Source organism: Acaromyces ingoldii, assembly GCF_003144295.1.
Source record: "Acaromyces ingoldii strain MCA 4198 unplaced genomic scaffold FA10scaffold_2, whole genome shotgun sequence".
Taxonomy (NCBI): Eukaryota; Fungi; Basidiomycota; class Exobasidiomycetes; order Exobasidiales; family Cryptobasidiaceae; genus Acaromyces; species Acaromyces ingoldii.
In genome coordinates this window covers 2,032,777-2,050,096 of record NW_020290248.1, presented here as the reverse complement: position 1 = coordinate 2,050,096, position 17,320 = coordinate 2,032,777, and the positions used below count along the sequence as shown (strand labels likewise).

General features: G+C 57.6%; 6 protein-coding genes across 6 annotated transcripts; 2 read left to right on the top strand and 4 right to left on the bottom strand.

The window, feature by feature from the left end:
• Positions 1-1,351: 1,351 nt before the first annotated feature.
• FA10DRAFT_228126 (Nucleotidylyl transferase) lies at positions 1,352-2,301 on the top strand (the record flags this gene model as incomplete). Its single annotated transcript, XM_025518736.1, has 4 exons — positions 1,352-1,425; positions 1,511-1,648; positions 1,709-1,943; positions 2,002-2,301. The coding sequence occupies 4 exons, from the start codon at positions 1,352-1,354 to the stop codon at positions 2,299-2,301; spliced, it is 747 nt and encodes a 248-aa protein (XP_025379076.1).
• Positions 2,175-3,709, bottom strand: FA10DRAFT_265708 (hypothetical protein). Its single transcript, XM_025521172.1, has 2 exons — positions 3,615-3,709; positions 2,175-3,539 (listed from the first exon to the last, which is right to left on the bottom strand). The coding sequence occupies exons 1-2, from the start codon at positions 3,671-3,673 to the stop codon at positions 2,426-2,428; spliced, it is 1,173 nt and encodes a 390-aa protein (XP_025379075.1). The 5' UTR covers positions 3,674-3,709; the 3' UTR covers positions 2,175-2,425.
• Positions 3,710-3,873: 164 nt separating this feature from the next.
• FA10DRAFT_265707 (hypothetical protein) lies at positions 3,874-6,383 on the bottom strand. The gene has a single exon (XM_025521171.1). It carries the CDS (start codon positions 6,207-6,209, stop codon positions 4,086-4,088), a length of 2,124 nt encoding a protein of 707 aa, XP_025379074.1. The 5' UTR covers positions 6,210-6,383; the 3' UTR covers positions 3,874-4,085.
• Positions 6,384-8,890: 2,507 nt separating this feature from the next.
• On the bottom strand, positions 8,891-10,394 carry FA10DRAFT_265705 (NAD(P)-binding protein). Its single transcript, XM_025521170.1, has 6 exons — positions 10,263-10,394; positions 9,912-10,186; positions 9,716-9,843; positions 9,576-9,633; positions 9,443-9,501; positions 8,891-9,353 (listed from the first exon to the last, which is right to left on the bottom strand). The coding sequence occupies exons 1-6, from the start codon at positions 10,321-10,323 to the stop codon at positions 9,116-9,118; spliced, it is 819 nt and encodes a 272-aa protein (XP_025379073.1). The 5' UTR covers positions 10,324-10,394; the 3' UTR covers positions 8,891-9,115.
• Positions 10,395-10,472: 78 nt separating this feature from the next.
• On the bottom strand, positions 10,473-11,365 carry FA10DRAFT_77236 (hypothetical protein). Its single transcript, XM_025525694.1, has one exon. It carries the CDS (start codon positions 11,151-11,153, stop codon positions 10,593-10,595), a length of 561 nt encoding a protein of 186 aa, XP_025379072.1. The 5' UTR covers positions 11,154-11,365; the 3' UTR covers positions 10,473-10,592.
• A 3,060-nt stretch (positions 11,366-14,425) lies between these two features.
• Positions 14,426-17,277, top strand: FA10DRAFT_77024 (hypothetical protein). The gene is made up of 2 exons (XM_025525692.1): positions 14,426-16,843; positions 16,931-17,277. Exons 1-2 carry the CDS (start codon positions 14,564-14,566, stop codon positions 17,003-17,005), a joined length of 2,355 nt encoding a protein of 784 aa, XP_025379071.1. The 5' UTR covers positions 14,426-14,563; the 3' UTR covers positions 17,006-17,277.
• The last annotated feature ends 43 nt before the right edge of the window (positions 17,278-17,320 follow it).

Sequence of the window (17,320 nt, the reverse complement as noted above, 5' to 3'; positions counted from 1 at the left end):
GACCGTTGAGGTGCAGACAGTGACGGGAACGCGTGACAGAAAGTTTGTCATTACCCATTGGATCCAAGCCAGTGCTCACCTGACCTGGACTGCTTGAGTCAACAATTCCGGACCTACCGTTGCCCGACGGAAGAAGGGCTCGCGCTCGCGTCGGTCTAACGACATTGCCCACTATTCATTCGCAGGTTTCGGAGAGAAAGCCACTCCACCTCACCTCGAGGCCGCGTGTGCCGAAATCATACCCACGCTTCCACGAAAGAATAGACAAGGCGGCGCTGCACGGTGCCGCTTGCTCTGCATCACAGCCAAGGCAAGGACTGGATCGACATTGAGCGGGGCAAGCCGGGCTGTCATTCGCCGCGATGGCTTCGTCGTCTTCACCGAACAAACATGTGAGCTTAGTCGAGTCACCGATCGACGCTTCTTGCTACTCTTTGCCCCCCTGGCTCACTGTCCCGGCATCGCCTCTTTCCCACAGCCCCTCCCCCGGATGACTGATTCGATGTCGAATCAGGCGGGGCCAGGACCCTCATCTTTCAAGCTGGCCGCCCTCTCGGCGCAGTCCTACCACCTCGATAGTCCGCCTTTTACGGGCACCGCAGGTCCGCTCGGCGAGCATCTAGGCCACGAGGGCGGGCATCTACAGGGGCAACAGCCGCACAACTCTCTGGCAAATGTCGCCGAGCAGGACATGACGCCTGCTTCCTCGAGGCCCGTTCGGACGCCGGCGGCGGCGACGACGACGACGTCGGCAGAGGGCGCCTCGAGCTCGGCGCAAGGGCATGCGAACCACGCCAACAACAGCGATGTCCCTCGCTGGAGCCTCGACAGACCGATGCCAGGCGCGATGGCGAGCCGCCAAGACTCAGTCCCGTCCTGGCTCCACTCTGGCTCATCGGCCGTCGTCGATGACCACGACGACGACTCAAACCGGGCGACGCTGTCGCACAGCCTGTCTCCTCCCCCGTTCTCCTCTTCGGGCCAAGGTCCCGTGCAGACTTCTGCCCCCGCAAATTCAGCAGCAGCAGCAGCAGCGACCACGTCTGCAACCCAGGAGCCAAACACACCCATGTCGACAACGCCCTCTCGTCACCGCCGCCGCGAGAGCTCCCGGCCCTCGTTTACACAGATCTCTGACTCGAACTCGCAGAGCAATGGCGACGGGGCCAGTGCCACGACGGACGCAGACGGCGATGCAGATGCGTCTGAGAACAGCGATCCAGACGGCGAGGTCGATGGCGATGAGACGGCATACGTCGTCCGCGGACGATCAAGCCAGCCCGGCCGGGTGCCAATCCAAGGACAGACAAAGGAGGAATACAAATTCCCGAGGCACCGGCTGCCAACAAAGATGAAGAACGAGTCCAAGATTCCCCTCGTCATTGTCGCCTGCGGCAGTTTCTCACCGCCTACGTACTTGCACTTGTAGGTGTTCTGTTCAGGGGTCTACCGGGGTCTACCCGTCTCCCTCTTGGCGGTCTTATTCACCACACTACTTTTCTCAATGCAGGCGAATCTTTGAGATGGCCAAGGACCAGGTCATTGAATCGGGAAAGTATGAGTTGCTGGGTGGCTACTACAGCCCGGTGTCCGACTACTACAGGAAGGAAGGGCTAGCAAAAGCGACGCACCGCGTGCGCATGTGCGAGTGAGTAAATGGTGTCGCCCTCCCATGCAGTTTCGCCCATTCTCACCAGCTGTACTACAGACTGGCCGTCGAGAAGACATCGACTTGGCTCATGGTGGATGCCTGGGAGTCGCTCCAGGACGAGTACCAGCGCACTGCTGTGGTCCTGGACCACTTTGACGAGGTCATCAACGGGGGCCCGCAGGGCGGCGTCCTCGTCTCCGACGGCAGCCGGCGAAAGATTCGCATCATGCTCCTCGCCGGCGGAGATCTGATCCAGAGCATGGGCGAGCCGGGTGTATGGGCCGATGCCGATGTGAGTAGCTCCATACGCCCGCTTCTCGATCTTTTGCTAATGCGCAAGCCGTGTACAGCTCCATCACATTCTGGGCAAGTACGGTTGCATGATCGTCGAGAGGACCGGGGCCGATGTCTGGTCCTTCCTCCTCAGCCACGACTTGCTCTGGCGTTACCGAAAGAATCTCAAGGTGGTCAAACAGACAATCTTCAACGACATTTCCTCGAGCAAGGTCCGGCTCTTTGTCAGACGGGGTCAGAGCATCAAATATCTGTTGCCGAACTCTGTCATCCACTACATTGAGCAGCACCAACTCTACCGACTCCCCAAGGAGCTGGATACGGAGCCGCCGGATGCAGACCACGACCTGCTGTAAGGGAGTCCCCTCCCCATCTCTGCTGTTGTACTAAAAGTTCTCTCTCTCGTTCTTTTGCTTCTCTTCTGAAATGGCATGGTCCCAAAATTGCACCGCATTGCATCCTGTTGTGGGCGCTCGTTTGCTACATCTTTGCTGCGTGCTCAGCTCTTTCCCCTAGAAGCGCGGAGACGTCGACGCCGGCGACCAGCCGCCTTGCTGCTGCTCCGAGCACTTCTTCGACGGCCTTGCCTGCTCGCGCTGCGGAGCTCCTCTTCCTCCACCAGTCTTTGCCACTGCCGCTGCCGCCTCGCTGCGGCGGCGGCGCCCAGCCTGGCTCGGCAAAGGTCGCATAGATGCCGGCGATTTGGTCTTCCAGCAGCACGGCCGTATTGGGGAGGTCGCTCCCAAAGAGGACCCTGCCGTTCCTGGCCAGACGCAACAGCTCGTCGTGGGCCGCTGTGCCTCGGGCCGGATACGCGGGAGGGCGCGTCACCGTCGGCGTCGTGTCGAGATAGATGTTTTCGTGCGTGGCGGCCAGGCGCAGCGCAATCGACACGGACGGGTCGCCGCTGTGGGCGACGACGATGGGCGCGTGCCTGTACGTCGTCGCCAGGGTGCCCAGGCAGTCGAGGAGGTCAGACGAGAGCGTGTGGCCCGACAGGTGGGTGCCAAAGTGCACGACGACGGGAAAACGGAGGGTGTGGGAGAGTGTCCAAAAGGGCGCCAGGTTGGCGTGCAGCACGCCGTAGTCGCCCACGGAGCAGTGCAGCTTGGCGACGCGCGCGCCACGGAGCAGCGCCGCCCTCGTCGAGGCATCGACCTCGTCGGCGCCGTCAGAGGGGTGGACCGTGAAGCCAATCGTGGGTGCCGCGAGGCCTTCGCTCGCCAGCGCCGGAGCAATCATCGAGGCAATGTCCTCGTTGAGCCGCCTCGACATGCCGGCCTTGTGCGCATAGGGCAAGATCCAGCACGAAGCAATGCCCACTCGGCGCTGTGCGCGTACGAGCGCAGACACGTCAGAGGCAGGATAGGGCAGCGAGAAGCGTCCGTGCGAGGGAAACGAAGCGACGGAGTCGTACGTCGCCCCAAACAAGTCTTTGCGCAGGGGTATCATGCAGCATGGCTGCGGCCGCCCATCTGGGTCGCCCGATGGGCCGGCTGGGGATGCGTCGGGGTCGTCAGCTTCGTCCAAAACGCGAATCGAGTCGTTGAAGAACGCGCGAATCTTTTCGGCGAGCCGGGGAGGAAGGATGTGCCTGTTTTACCGACAACGTCATCAGTGGTGGGCCGGTATTCACTCTCTGATGCGCAGCGAGAACGTCGCCACTCACGTATGACTGTCGACGATCCATGGCTCTTCATCGTCTGCCTCTTCCTTCTCGTGGCCCATACTGGACGCTTCTTATGTCGATTCGCTCTGGTTGCGAAAAAAAAAGAAAAAGGCGAAGAGCCAAGCAACGCGGGGAAAGCTTTTCTCCACTCTTCCTAGTCGATCTGACTCAAGCAGCTCGACACAAAGAGCAGGCCTCATTGATTTGATTAGGTTGATGGGTCTCGTACTAAGAGCTGACTATCAACAATTGATTTGGTTTGGACTGGGAAATGGACAAGACAGAATGAGTTGTGAATGTGTGTGTGTGTGTGATTATGTGTGTTGTTTGACAATGACTTTTTTTGTGATGTGGTGAGAGCAGTGAGAAGAATGTGGGTGGTAGTATTACAATGTGTTTTTGTGCCGAGAAGTGATGGAGACCCGTTTCGTTTGTTTCCCCTTTTTGTTTCGTTCAGTTAGGTTTGAGTCCTCAGAGCTCGTCGAGGTCGACATCGTCGTAGCCACCGGCTTCGGCAGCGACAACGGCAGCTGCCTCGCCTTCGAGCCTGGCACCGCGTTGTTGTTCGTGAGCATGAGTGGCCAGGGCCTTGCTCGTGTTGCTACCGTCGGCGTCCATGTCGGACTGATCGTGTCCGTAAGCAGGCCAGGCCATCTCGCAAGTCTCGGTCCAGAGCCTGACGTGATCGCGACCGCGCGAGGTGGGCTTCCTGACAGGCGACGATGCCGAGGGCAACGGAGAAGCTGCGCGACGGCTGCCTTTGCGGACGCCAGGGCTCCTTCCACGACGGTGAGACTCTGCGACGACAGAACCGCTTGCGCCGGAAGACGACTGGCGGCCAGCTGCATCGTTGCGCGAGATGGAGATGGGCCCAGACTTGTCGGAGCTCGACGGAGAAGCAGAGTGCTCAACGGCCACAAAGGCCGAGGGCGTCGCGCGGTTGAGGTGCCTCGACATGAGCAAGTCCTCAGAGCGACCGCGACGAGCCGCACCGCGAGGCGGCGAGGGACTGCGCCGCGAGACCGATCGACGGCCACGAGCATGAGAGCGGCCTCGGCTGGGCACGATGCGCTCTTCTTCGTCCTTGAAAGGCGGCGGGGAGTTGGTAGGCTTAGTGTGCTCCTGCTGTGCCTTGATTTCGTCTCGAGGCGATGCGGCTGGCCGGTACTGAAGACCGGCAATGGCACTGTGCGTGTGCTTGTGTCGAGACATCATTGCGGACCGAGGCACGGTGGCCTCGTCGTGGCCGGTGCGATCCTTGTTGTAGCTCCTCGAAGGCACAGCCTGGGCTTCCACCAGGGGCGCAACGTGGCTCGATGCACCCTGGCAACCAAAGCGGCCACAGACCGTCTGGACCACGGGCAACACAGAGGTCAGGGGACTCATGGCCTTGAGCGTCTTGCCTGCCGAGCTGGCGGCCGATGCGAGCTGAGGTGGGGACCAAGAGGGCTTGCGAGACAAGCCTTGATCGATGGACTTGGTCGAGGACATGGGCACGGCTTCGGCTTGACGCCTCGCCAATGCTGCCGTGTCAGGCTTGAACGAGGTGGGAGGGCTGGCGCGCAGAATCTTGTCCTCGGACCGGCGACGGAAGCTGGAGAGTTGCAGATTGGCATTCCTGGCATTGCCCTGGACGTGCGAAGACTTGATCGTAGTCGCAAGGACAGGCGAGGTGAACAAGACAGGCGGTGGCAGGTTGGTACTGCTGGGACGCCTGGCGAAGCTCATGCCGGCTGCATTACCCTCGTTGTTGCTCGGGTCGATGTCCTTCTTGGCCAACATGGCAGGACCGGGAGCCTTTCGGGGAGGCGTTGTCGATGCAGCAGACGAATGCAGAGCCGGTGCCGCCGCTCCCTTATCTTTGTTGTGGCTTTTGGTGAGGAGGAAGGCCGTGGCAGCAGAGGGCTTGTTTGACGGTGAAACGACCGAGGGAGGCAGGTGCAGGTCGGTGGGCTCCCAGTCTTCGATGTCATCGTCAGCACCGTTGCCGCGATGAGACGAGACAAGAGCAGGCGAGGGCGTGCTCGGGTCCGTCGACATGGCTTCGGAGGTGGACGAATAGGTGGACCTGGAGGAGCTTCGACGGGTCGATGCTGGCGCACGGCTCTGCCCGGTCTGTGCTTCTCCGCCGTTCCATGCCTTGCTGTCCCGGGGCATGGACCGCTCCAAGGCAGTGAGCGCAGGCGAGGTCAGCGCTGCGCTGTACTTGGCCATGATGCTGGGCGAGGGCGGGCAGGGGTAGCGAAACTTGTCGACGGGGGCAGAGGTAGATGTGGTGTTGAGGGGAGGCGAGGGCGAGGCAGTACTAGCTGCTGCTGTTGCCGTCTCGATCGCGCTGGATCCCACAGCTGCGGACGCGGCCGATGCCAAGGCCGTTTTTGCCGTTGACAGCTGCGCTGCCCTGGTCGCCGCTGCCGCGTCTTGTTGTCGGCACTGCTGGCTGCAGTAGAGGTGGCCGGCGTGGACTGATGCTCCACAGTTGGCGCAGACGTCGTCGCCGAGCCACGAGGAGTGCTCGTCGGCCGGCGTGAGGGGCAGGCTGTCGACGCTCCTCGAGGACTCCATGCGCTGTCGCCTCGAGTAGATGCCTGCCATCTTTGGTGAACTCTAGGCGAAAGTCGAAAAGGAGACGTCGAAAAAAAGCGAAAGGGAGGGTCGATGAAGGAGCGGTGAGGGGCTGGCCAGAATGGTGGCGCCTATATCGCTTTGTTGGGTTATGGACCAAAGAAAAGGGAAGATTGAAGAGGTTTAATGGGTTGCTGACTTGGCGAAAGGGGGGGGGGAGCTCAAAGCGCCAGACTAGGTTGCGCGCTGCAGGCCGCCTAATATGCAAGTCGACGGGCTGACCCACACACGCTTGTTTGCCTGCTTTGGCCGCTCAGTGCTTGGCTTCGTGCGCGATGTGGTGTTATCGATGGCACCTCGAGGGTGCTCGTGTGAACACTTCTTCTGATGCTTCGTGATGAGAGCGAGGAAGGGCGTGATGGTAGAGGATGGAAAGGTTGCAGCCACGTCTCCTCTAAGCAAGCCAAACCTGCTCCATCTGATGAAGAACTGCGCGGAAATGATGTGCCTGCTCGGCCGCGAAGGTCTCCCCTGCCCTCAACCTCCGGTGTTATTTTTTTTATTCTGACTCCTCCCCCTGATCAAAATCTCAATAAAAATATTGATCAAATGCACGCGGCGCGACAAATTTGATTGAAAAAGGCGCCGAACTTTGTATTATGCGTCGCTTGCGTGCTCAGGAAACGTCGATAGCGGCCACATTTTTGACGACATAAGGTGGGTCCCCCCCCTTGGCAGTAAATAATATGAGGCAATGAGATTTCTATCTGCGGCCTTCCCGGACTGTCATCTCTTCTTACATGATCCCACAGGAAGCCATCAATCTCCTTTGTGTACCGCCCCGTCCCTCCCTTGGACCCTCAATCAGATGACTCAACCAAAAATGGTGCCATCGCATCACTACTGATGTGCCACGGCCGAGCAATTGCGATGGGGACGGGCACCACGAGCCGCCAGATACCTCGCCGCACGGTGTCCCGCCAGCCATGCTATGACGGGAACTCCCTCCCTTGTCACCCCCCCACCTAAACTCAAGCTCAGCTCTGCATGCACAAGGGCATGAATCACCCTGCCGTGCGCAGCGCGTCGACGATCGCGCGCATACAGCACAGCTTCCGAGGCAACGTTTTCGAATCGCTATTCTTACTGTACACGCGTTAGAGCCTCTTAAGTTGCCCCGGCTGATCCTGTACAGAACACGTTGGCCGGCAAGGGGACTCTTGATTGCCTGGTAGGCAACGAGTTTTTGGTTTCACCCTCGTGCTTCTGATCCCTGATTCAGTTGGATCGACGATTTTCACTTCAAATTTTTATTTTTATTTTTCCTTTGAAATTGAAATTGGGGAGGGTGTAGGGCTAGAGCGCCTCTGACGCAACTTTTGTTCCGGATCGGTCATTTCTCTCGAGCCAAGGAGAAGGTACAAGGACAAGGAGGAAGAAAAAGCTGCGACTAATGCCACGTCGGGTGGCGCGGTTTGGGTGCCATCTGTGGCTGATTGAGCGGCGCTCAGCAGGCCGAGAGCAAGCCCCCTCCGTCATCATCATCACTGTTGTGAAACAGTCAGCCAGGCAGGAAATCATCCTAGGCCCCACCTTGCCGAGCAAGGAGCAGAGCGTTACTGCTGCAGCCCGGTGCGACCGTGCCGATTGATTGTCCTTGTGTGTGGCGCTTTCCGCTCCGACCCTCTCACCGTTCTCAATTCATCCTCATACCTCAATGAGAGCACGTGCAAAATTCGTGCCTCCGAGAGCCAGGAGGCAAAAGCGCGCGCACTGCGGGCTCTCGGATCTCCCGAAGCAGCGCATTTGTCAATAAGAGTGGCACTCAGATTCCCGCTAGTGTCGCAGTCGAGGCGCTGCTCTTTAGTGGGAAACGGATTGAATCAGTTGCTCAATGCTTGAGGGCCACAAAGTCAGACAATGCTCAGTGAGCGGACTAAAATGGCAACTGAGATTCAATGAACCTCCTCAGTATTGACCTGCGATTCTCGGCCGACCGTGCGTCCCGCTCTCTATAGAACTGGTCCAGAAGCTTCACAAGCCCAGAAGGACCGTTGCCCCAGAGCGAGCGGTAGTGTGTGATAGAAGGGCCGCCTCTGACCACTGTTGAAAGCAGAGTCGAGCGGTCTGTTCTTGACCGTACCGCAACGCAGATGGACGGTCTCAATAGTCATGGGTGTGCATCGTGAGCAGAGAGGAGTTCCAAGTTGCTTCAGATACGTCACATAGTGCACTCTGCATGAAGGTGGCGGTAGAGCCAAGCGCTCAAGGATCAGAAGACGGAGAGGAACGAAGAACTGGGAAAAAATAAGAATTCTCTAAAATTCTTACCCCGCCGGCCTGCCCCCTTCTCCATGCCTGATCCGGCAAGATGTTGCTCTAGAGTTTTTGCAGTGTTAGGAGCGGAACAGATCGGAATCGACACTCTGTGGAGCGAAAGGGTCCTGGTGCGAGATGCGGACACTCGGAGAAATTTGCTTGCATGCCTTATGACGAGAATGCCGAGATAGAGTTGTGGTGTTGTTGTGGCTTGGGTCTTGGGAAAGCGCTAACGACGATCAATTCACTACTGCTAACAGAGGCACCTGACCGATTCTTCATGATGATTCTGTACGGCACAAAAGTGAGGTTGTCAGAATCTTTGCGTGCTTGAGTGATTTGGAGAACAGTAGCTCCAGGTTGGTCAATTACTCCACGAGTTTCGGCTTTCCCTCGTGTCAGATCTTACGTTGTTCAGGCACAAACAACGAGAAGCTTTGATGGAGTATGGCGCAATACCCTCAGGAAGAAAACGTCGCTGCGCGACTGTCATCTGTGGGATGAGGCTTCACGACGACGAAGGGAGACGAGACTTGCCTCTTCGACTTCGCTAATAGAGGTCACTGCGACATCAGACGTCTATTTATTGCCTTCTCCCCACTACATCTATCGTGCATCTACTTCTTCTTTGCCCGGTATGGCTCGGCAGCTTCTGGCTTGTAGGCTTCATCTGAGGCCTTGTGCTCCTTTCCCAATGTGTCCGCCCACCGCTGCGTCAATTCGTAGCCCGAGCCAGCCGTGACCAGGTCCTTGTCTTGCTCGAGGTCCCTTTGAAAGTCGGCCATGAACTCTTCGACAGTGAGGCTTTTGCTTGCGCCCTTGTGCTTTTTGTTGTCGTCTGGGTTTACGCGATCGCTGGCAATTGACGAAAGAGGAGGTGTGCAGTGTCAGCACTGCGGCACTTCTTGAAACGTTGGCAGGCGAAAGAGGCGCTGTTCTCTCACCGATGTAGGTCCGTGCCAACGCTCGGAGGGACAATCTCGACGACACGAATGTTGGTGTGCTTGTTGTTGTTGAAGATTTGTCTCGCAACAGTAAGCTTCTCGTGGCTGCCTGGGAGAGTAATGTAGGATTCACCTTGAGCTGCGTACGCTGAGCAAGAGACCAGAAGTGCACAAATGCCTTTGTGCCGTTGCTACAGGAAGGCAAGGAGAAGGGGGCGTAAGACCGAGGGAACAATCAGGCTGAAGATCAAACAGGCAGCAGGGGATACCCACTAGACTGGATTGATGATCGAGTAAGGACTGAAGCCGAGCACGCTCGAGACGTTCATGATGACACCCATAGGCTTGGATTTGAGGTGGTCGAGAAAGTGTGTGGCCATGTGGACCGGACCTCGAATGTTCTGCCACCGATGGATGAGTGTAAGTGGACCCTCTCTCCATCGTTGATAGCCTTTAAAAAGCTGCTCACAGAATTGATTTCCGCATCCACCTTGGCCAAGTCGAGGCTGTTGACGTCGAGGGGCGTCTGCACGCCTGCGTTGAGAATGAGACAGTCTACCTCTGGGTGCTCCGAGATGATGGTCTTGGACACAGTCTCGGTGGCCTTCGTGTCACCCGTGTCGAGCGTGTAGAACTTGGTGCCATTGCCGAGTTTTTCACTGGCGTCTTTGAGCTTCGCCTCGGTCCGTCCGATGATGATCACCTGCTTTCCAGTCTTGATAAAGTACTCGGCCATGGCGTAGCCTGTCGGCACAGCGGCGTGAAAGGTAAGTGAGCAAGTTCGCTATTTCTCCACTTTGCGTCCTGCCGTCGCACTTACCGAGACCCCCACTTCCGCCAGTGATGACGGCACATCCGAAGTCGAGAATCTTGGGTGCCATCGCTACTCTGATACTGGATGTCGTGAGCCTGCTGCCGTGAGCCTGTTGAGGTTGAAGAAAGAAGAAATCGGGCAAGGGTCGAAGTGGAGGCAGTTTTTTTTCCTCAGCAGGGTGCAGTCAGCCCTAAACGCCGAAAGCCGACAGTTCTTGCAGGTAGTGATCACTGTTGCATCTACGCAAAGGTACAGTACGATACAGTGTCTTCGTAGAGAAATTCGGTGGTACATAATATACAGTGGAAATCCTTGCTGTCGTAAAAGGTACCGTCATTAAGGGGCTGAGCGGAGGATGTGCTTTGTGGAGAAGTATCTTGGGTCATCGCTGAGATCGATGAAGGTACTTGAAAGCTGGCTCGGCGACGGATGAGTCGCTCCCCTGCCTATCGCGACAATGCTGGCTACGATGTAGGGACCTCCCTCCCCAGAGAAGGCTCCTCCGACGTGAAGACGTATGGAAAATAGGTCAAAACTCTGTGCATGCTTGCGACGAATTCGCATCGTGTCGTACACAAATGGGCTCGTTAAAGAGGGTCGGACTAGCAACGTAGGCGAGAGGTGCTCGATGGTGAGTGGATGAAGGATGGATGCGGACGAGCCGGTTTTTATATGTAGTCGGTCAACGAGGCTATGCAGCCGTTCTGCATCCGCCGGATGAACCATTTCGAAGAGGTTGTGGCCAATGAGTTCAGTCGAGCGGAGACTCAGCACGCTGGACGATTCCTCACTGACACGCAGGCACTCGAGCCACGGTGTACAGATACAGGTGACGATGGCCGATCCTTGCTTCAAGTCTGACCTCACGGATGCCTGCTCGGGCTCTGCGGTCGCCATCGAGTCGATGGAGCCCAGCAGCGTTGTGGAATCCCTCGAGGCGTGGTATGCTTCGTTCTCTTGAGTTCTCCATGTGTGCGGAAATGTCTCGGTACGATTTCGTCTGGATGGAGGTTGTGAAGTGTTGAGCGCCTCTCGTTCTTGTTGATCCCACGGGGTACCGACTGTGTCAAGGCGCGGTCGCCGTGCTGAGGTTGATGACACCTGCTCTAAACCTGGGGCCGGCTGTTGACCCACATTGTGCGGCCGGTAGCGATGGTGGGAATGGTATACGTCTGTCAACGTGGTCGGCACGAGCGAAGATTGTTGCGACACAGCCTCAGCGGTGAAGGGTCTCGCTTGTGTCGAGGTGGAAGCATTCCAAGGCGACGTCGCGTCTGTCTGACGCAACTGCCCATCCCAGCTTGTCGACGCAGAGTGTCTACTTAAAGTCGGCTCTGCGACTTCCACCCGTGATGAATGACCGAGTGGCGCATGTTGTCGCTGGTCTGGACCTTGCGTATCTTGCGACTGATAATACGGAAGTCGAGAGCTCGAGGAACCTCGATCGCTTGCTGCTCTAGTGAGAGACGACGATGGTGAAAGCGGAGACCAATCGGTGTCGCTTTGCCCAGGAACACTGTGTGGCGAATGCCAGCGCGCATCTCGAGGAATGAGATCGTCCACTTGTCGGACCTTGTTCTTTCTCTTGAACTTCTGCAGGCGTGCTTCCTCCCTGTGAGGCTCGATGAAATCCCATCAGCGAACGCCACCGCCACCGACACAGCCACAACCGCTACCAGCCGCTTCCAACCTTGCAGGTACTCACTCTTTGATGGGTTCATATTCGCACCGAAGACGCAGCCTGCTACACCTTGCACAAGGCTCTTCGCCATTGCACTTCTGTTTCCTGAAAACGAAAATGGCCGTCCGCTCGTGTCAGAGAGAAAAAAAAAAAAAGAGACCATCTCTCGTGCGAACGCAGGAACAATTGGTCTAACGTACCTCTTTCGGCACTCTAGACAGGCACAAAATGTTCTTGTTCGATTCGGTGCAGCTGCGAGCATGCTGATGGTGGACACAGATGCAGGCAACGGCGATGGTCTCACCAGATGGTCGATATAAGTTGTCATCTGAAGGCGACGAGAAGTGTGCAGCGGGTACCAATTTAAGAGCCTCAGAAATGTCCTGTACGTATATCTTCCTCGATGTTACGCCGCACATTAGAAGGCGCTAAAGCGGTACCGCAGGTCGCATAGATAGCTCTCCTTTCGTCCGCCCAATACTGAGAAAGGGGATTTCCGCACAGAGGCGAGGTAATCTAGTACTGCTCCCCGCTCCAACTCTTCACTTATTTTCTTATGTTTTGATTACTTTGTTGTTGTTGACAGTCTGCACAAGGGCTGTACGCAGCCACTTGGATTCTACCCGTGCATTTGTATAGTCATAAAGCCTACGGCGGACAGGTCCCACTCCCTCTTTCGGGCCCGAGTGGGTCCCGACCATCTTGTAGGGCGGAGTTGCTGTACACGACTCCTGGCTGAGTCTGAAAACACTGGGCTAGGCTGTGTGCTCTTTACGCGTCATTTCCTCAGCAAAATAATTATTGTCCGAGGGGGCCGAGCCCATCAGCTCCTTCGCGCCATACGGGTCAGTGAAAGAAAGCCCGTCGGTTTGACGTCTCCCGCTGCTCTCTGTGTCACACGGGATGTCCAGTCGCAATTGGTTGCCAATCGGTGCCACTGTACTGGTTCATTTACGGAAGCAAAAATGGCCTAGGTGCCATCTTCCGCCATTGATATTGGCCAAGTTGCGTTATTGGGCCTTGAGTTGCTATTTTTCATGTAAGCACAGACGAGAAGCCGCGTCGGTTCACTAAAGCTGTGCGAAGTGCCGATAACACCGTGAGATAATTCCAACGATCATCAATGTAGTCGGTCTTGGCTCTCTCCGCCACCCGATTCAGGTAGATGAAGCCGGAACAAGGCCCACTGCACCCATTGGACTTCATAGTCATATCCTGCCTCCAACACCACAACACCAGACAGGCAGAGTATTCTCCAGCTTCTCCATTCTTGGAGTTCCATTCTTGGAAGGCTATCGCTGTTTGCGCATGGATCAATATCGCCTCTTTTGGGTGCATGAGAGACGGCGCGAGCGCAATTATTGCTGTGTAGCCTGGCAGTGCTTGCCAGATTGAGCTTGGCGAGGAGCCACATCACATGCCAAATTTCAAATCTAGCTTCTTAAATTAACGTCCTGGACGGATGCACTGCCTATTTGACTGCCAGTAGCATGGTCAATTGACAGCCCTTTGTAGCATGGCTAATCGGCTGTTGTCCCGTTACTGCGCTGCCCGTGTGGGCACGGCTAATTTATTATTGTCCCGTTACAGCACTGCCTGTCTGAGCTCAAAGCACCACGGATCGAGCATGTGAGCATCTTCTCAGGCGCAAAGGTCGATCTACCCGAGGACACTCAGCCAAGTGGACCCTATTTCTGACCTCCAGAGTAAGAGCATAACTCCAGAATCTTTTACCCTGTGTCTTTGGGGGATCTTTCCTGCTTCTTGCTATTAATGCTTACCATATAGGCGGGGAATTCTTGTTCCTTGCTCCCGTGTCCGTCCCTTTACCAGGAAAAAAAAAAACAAGCGTTTAAGTAAAAATAAGAGGCTAGATCCAAGTCGGATCGGGCCGACGTCCACATTTCTTAAGGCTTGGTTGCACTTGCCGAGCGCTTTCGAAGGTCCTTTCATTGACTGCATTGTTTTCATTGTTTGCGAACCGCAAGGTCGGTCCGACCTGCCACTCCTTTGTCTACACCGCCCCAATTCATCCTTCCTCGTGACTGATGATGCAACGAGGCAAGCTTCGAGGACCTATCAGTCTGCGTGGAGAAGACGCCGTAAGCTAGGGTCAGGAACCGAAAAAATTACATGGCGCGTCGGGCGTGCTGTTTCGAACCAAGTCGCGTTGACGACCTGTCGCAACATGTCAACTTTGTCTCTCACTTCGATGGCGCTGCTTGCAGCTGGCCCGGGCAGCGCAGTGCAGCGCAGGCCTTCGGCCGGAGCTAGCCATATGACGTTGAGAGAGAATCAATCAACGAGACGGCCGACCTTCCAACTTTGGCGGCGGGGAGAGAGTAGATAAAGAGACGAGTGCACACCACTCCTTTGACCCCCCAGGTGCTGCGCTCTCTCCCATTCTCTTGTGTCCTTTTCACTTCCCTCGCTTCCCCTTCTCCTTCATTTGATCCCTCCTGGACGAGGTTCACTACCCTTCGATCTCTTTGCTGCTACTTTACTGCTCTCTCCACCTCTCCCCCCTCTCCACCTCCCTCGCCTTCCATTGTGAACCCTGGTGGTCACACGGAACAACATTCAAAGCAACAGACAAACCAGTCAAGTTTACGAGCTCTAGCCCAACATGCACTTCTCCGCTGCTCTCGTCGCCGCTCTCTCGATCTCGGCCACCACTACCTCGGCCATCCCCCTCCGCCACGCCCACCCTGGCTCATCGTCGCAGGCGCTCCTGGCGCGCGACGCCGAGGGCCACCTAGCCAGGCGCAACGTCGAAGCCCTCATCGCCCGTGGTGTTGGTCTCGATGCTGCCTCGGCAAAGGAGGGCCGCACCATCCTGGCGCGCTACGCTCACATCGCCAACGACGGTGAGCGCAGCATGGCCGTTGTTCGCGACCTTCACCGTCGAGGAATCCTCGACATGCTCGTCGCCGCCCTCCGCGACATTGTCGTCGAGCTTCTCGGCAGCAGTGGCATGGCCCGTCGTCAGGAGGCTCACGGTGATGACTCGCACGAGGAGCTCGTCCAGGGCATTGCGTGCCTCATCGACCAGATGGTCGGCGTTGACAGCGGCGCAAAGTGCTCGGCGGGTGCCGCTCCCGCAGCTCCCGCCGCTGGCACCAATGCCACCGCCAATGCCACCACGGCTGCTACGGAGGGCAAGAACAGCACCCGTACCGCCGTTCTGGACACCTCGAGCCCCGAGAAGACCAAGGCATCTCTCGCCAAACTTCTCACTCAGGTCAGCACGGCCCTGAACGACAACACCAGCAAGGCAAACTCGACGACGGCAACGACGGAACACAAGAGCAAGGACAAGAAGAAGGACGCGACGGCTTCGCTGTCGTCGACGTCATCGGCGCTTGCTGCTAAGCAGACGCCTTCTGCCTCGACGAAGATTTGGGCCCGTGACCTGGAGTTGATGGCGCGCCAGGAGGGTGTTGAGGGCCTGCTTCAGGTCCTCCGCAGCCTTGTCGATGCGATTCTCAACACGCTTCTGCCGATGAGCTCTCGCGATGAGGATAGCTCGAGCTCGTCGGCCAGCAGCAGCTTCGGCAAGAACTGCCCTCCTCCCAGCCCCAACGACGGAATGTACCGACCCGGATGCCCCGGCTACGGTCGCCGAAGCCACATCTCCAGCGACATTGTCATGAGCCAGCGCGACGCCAGCTCGCTCCAGAGCCTGCTCCCGATGATCAACATGCTCATCGAGAACCTCCCTTCGCTGCTCCAGCAGGGCACTGCTCCCGCTGCCGCCGCCGTGCCCACGTCGTCTTCCGCCAAGTCCGCCGCCACCACCGGTGACGCTGACCCGGAAGCCGGAAGTGCCGACGCACTTGCCAGCCTCCTCGGACTGGCTTCTGCCACACCTTCGTCTGCTGCCTCGGCTGCCACAGCCACGGCAGCCTCCAAGAACAATGACTCAGCCGGCTCTGCCGCGAGTGGAAGCAGCAGCTCCTCGTCGGCATCGACGCCCAAGTCATCAGCCAAGGCAGACAAGGCTAGCAGCAAGGCGGACAAGGAGGGCCAGGCTCCCATCTCTGCCGCCAAGCTCTCCATCGACTCTCGCGATCTTCTCGATGCCGACGGTTTCGAGATGTCGAAGCGATGGGATGGCGACAATGCCGATGACAACGTCTCGCAGGACGGCAACCATGGCGGCATTCAGGTTCAAGCTCTCAACGACGTGCTCAACAACCTCCTTGGCGGTCACGGTCTCTCGCGGCGCCAGAACAACGCCGGCGGCGGATCGTCGCAGGACGGTAACCAGGGCGGCATCCAAGTCAGCCTCCTTGACAACCTCCTCAACGGCCTTCTTGGCGGTCTCCTTGGCGGCAACGACAAGGAGGCTACCACGACCAGCGCCGCAAAGACGAACACCTCGGACAAGTCGGCAGCCTCGGATGCAGCCACCCCCGCTGCCGGCGGCAACAACGGCGGCGGCGGCTCGAGCCAGGACGGTAACTCGAACGGTATCAACGTCTCGATCCTCAACGACCTCCTCAACGGTCTCCTGGGTGGTCTTCTCGGCGGCAACAGCCGTCGCTCCAACGTCGACGACAACACGTCGCAGAGCAACAACCACGGCGGTATCAACGTTCAGGTCCTCAACGGCCTCCTGAACAACCTCCTCGGCTCCCACCACGCCCGTCGCGCCCTCGTCACCTTCGCCGCTCGCAACGTCCTGCTCGAGGCCCGCGCCGACTTTGCTCCCGTTTGGACGGAGATCAAGAAGCTGGGCAACGCCCACTTTGACACTCCCCAGCGCCGTGACGCAAGCGAGGGCTTCGCCCCCGTCTGGTCCTCGTTCCGCGACATGGTTGACTCCGCCTACGCCGAGGGTGACGCCAAGACCCACGACAAGCGCGCTCCCCTCCCCACCGTCGACACCAAGCCCTTCGCCCAGGCTGCCGGCAAGTTCATCAAGCAGAAGTTCTTGACCGTCAAGCGGTCCCAGCAGGACTACGCCCCTGTCCTCAACGCCGCTGGCCAGTTTGCCAAGGATCAGATGAAGGAGTGGACTGTTGCACTCAACGAGCACTCCAAGGCCCACGGAAAGGCGCAATAAACGGCTTCAACCTCTCGACTCGACTCGGTTTCGCAACATAGCAGCAAACACAAAGATAACAAAGCACAGGACATCAAATGGCTTCCGCTCCTTACCAACAACAACATTCCCTTTTCCGTCTCCCCCTCTTCTGAGAAGAGGTAGTGCGGGTCAGGGGCATAATTAATGGGATATCATAGCGTCACCTCCCCCACCTCCCCCATCCCATCTCGGCTTTGTCGTCCCTTTGATGTATCTCTCCTGCCTACTTTCTGTTCTTCTCTTTGAAAGGGAAGACCGTGAGAGGCTGATTTGCAATCAATGGACTACCCCCTC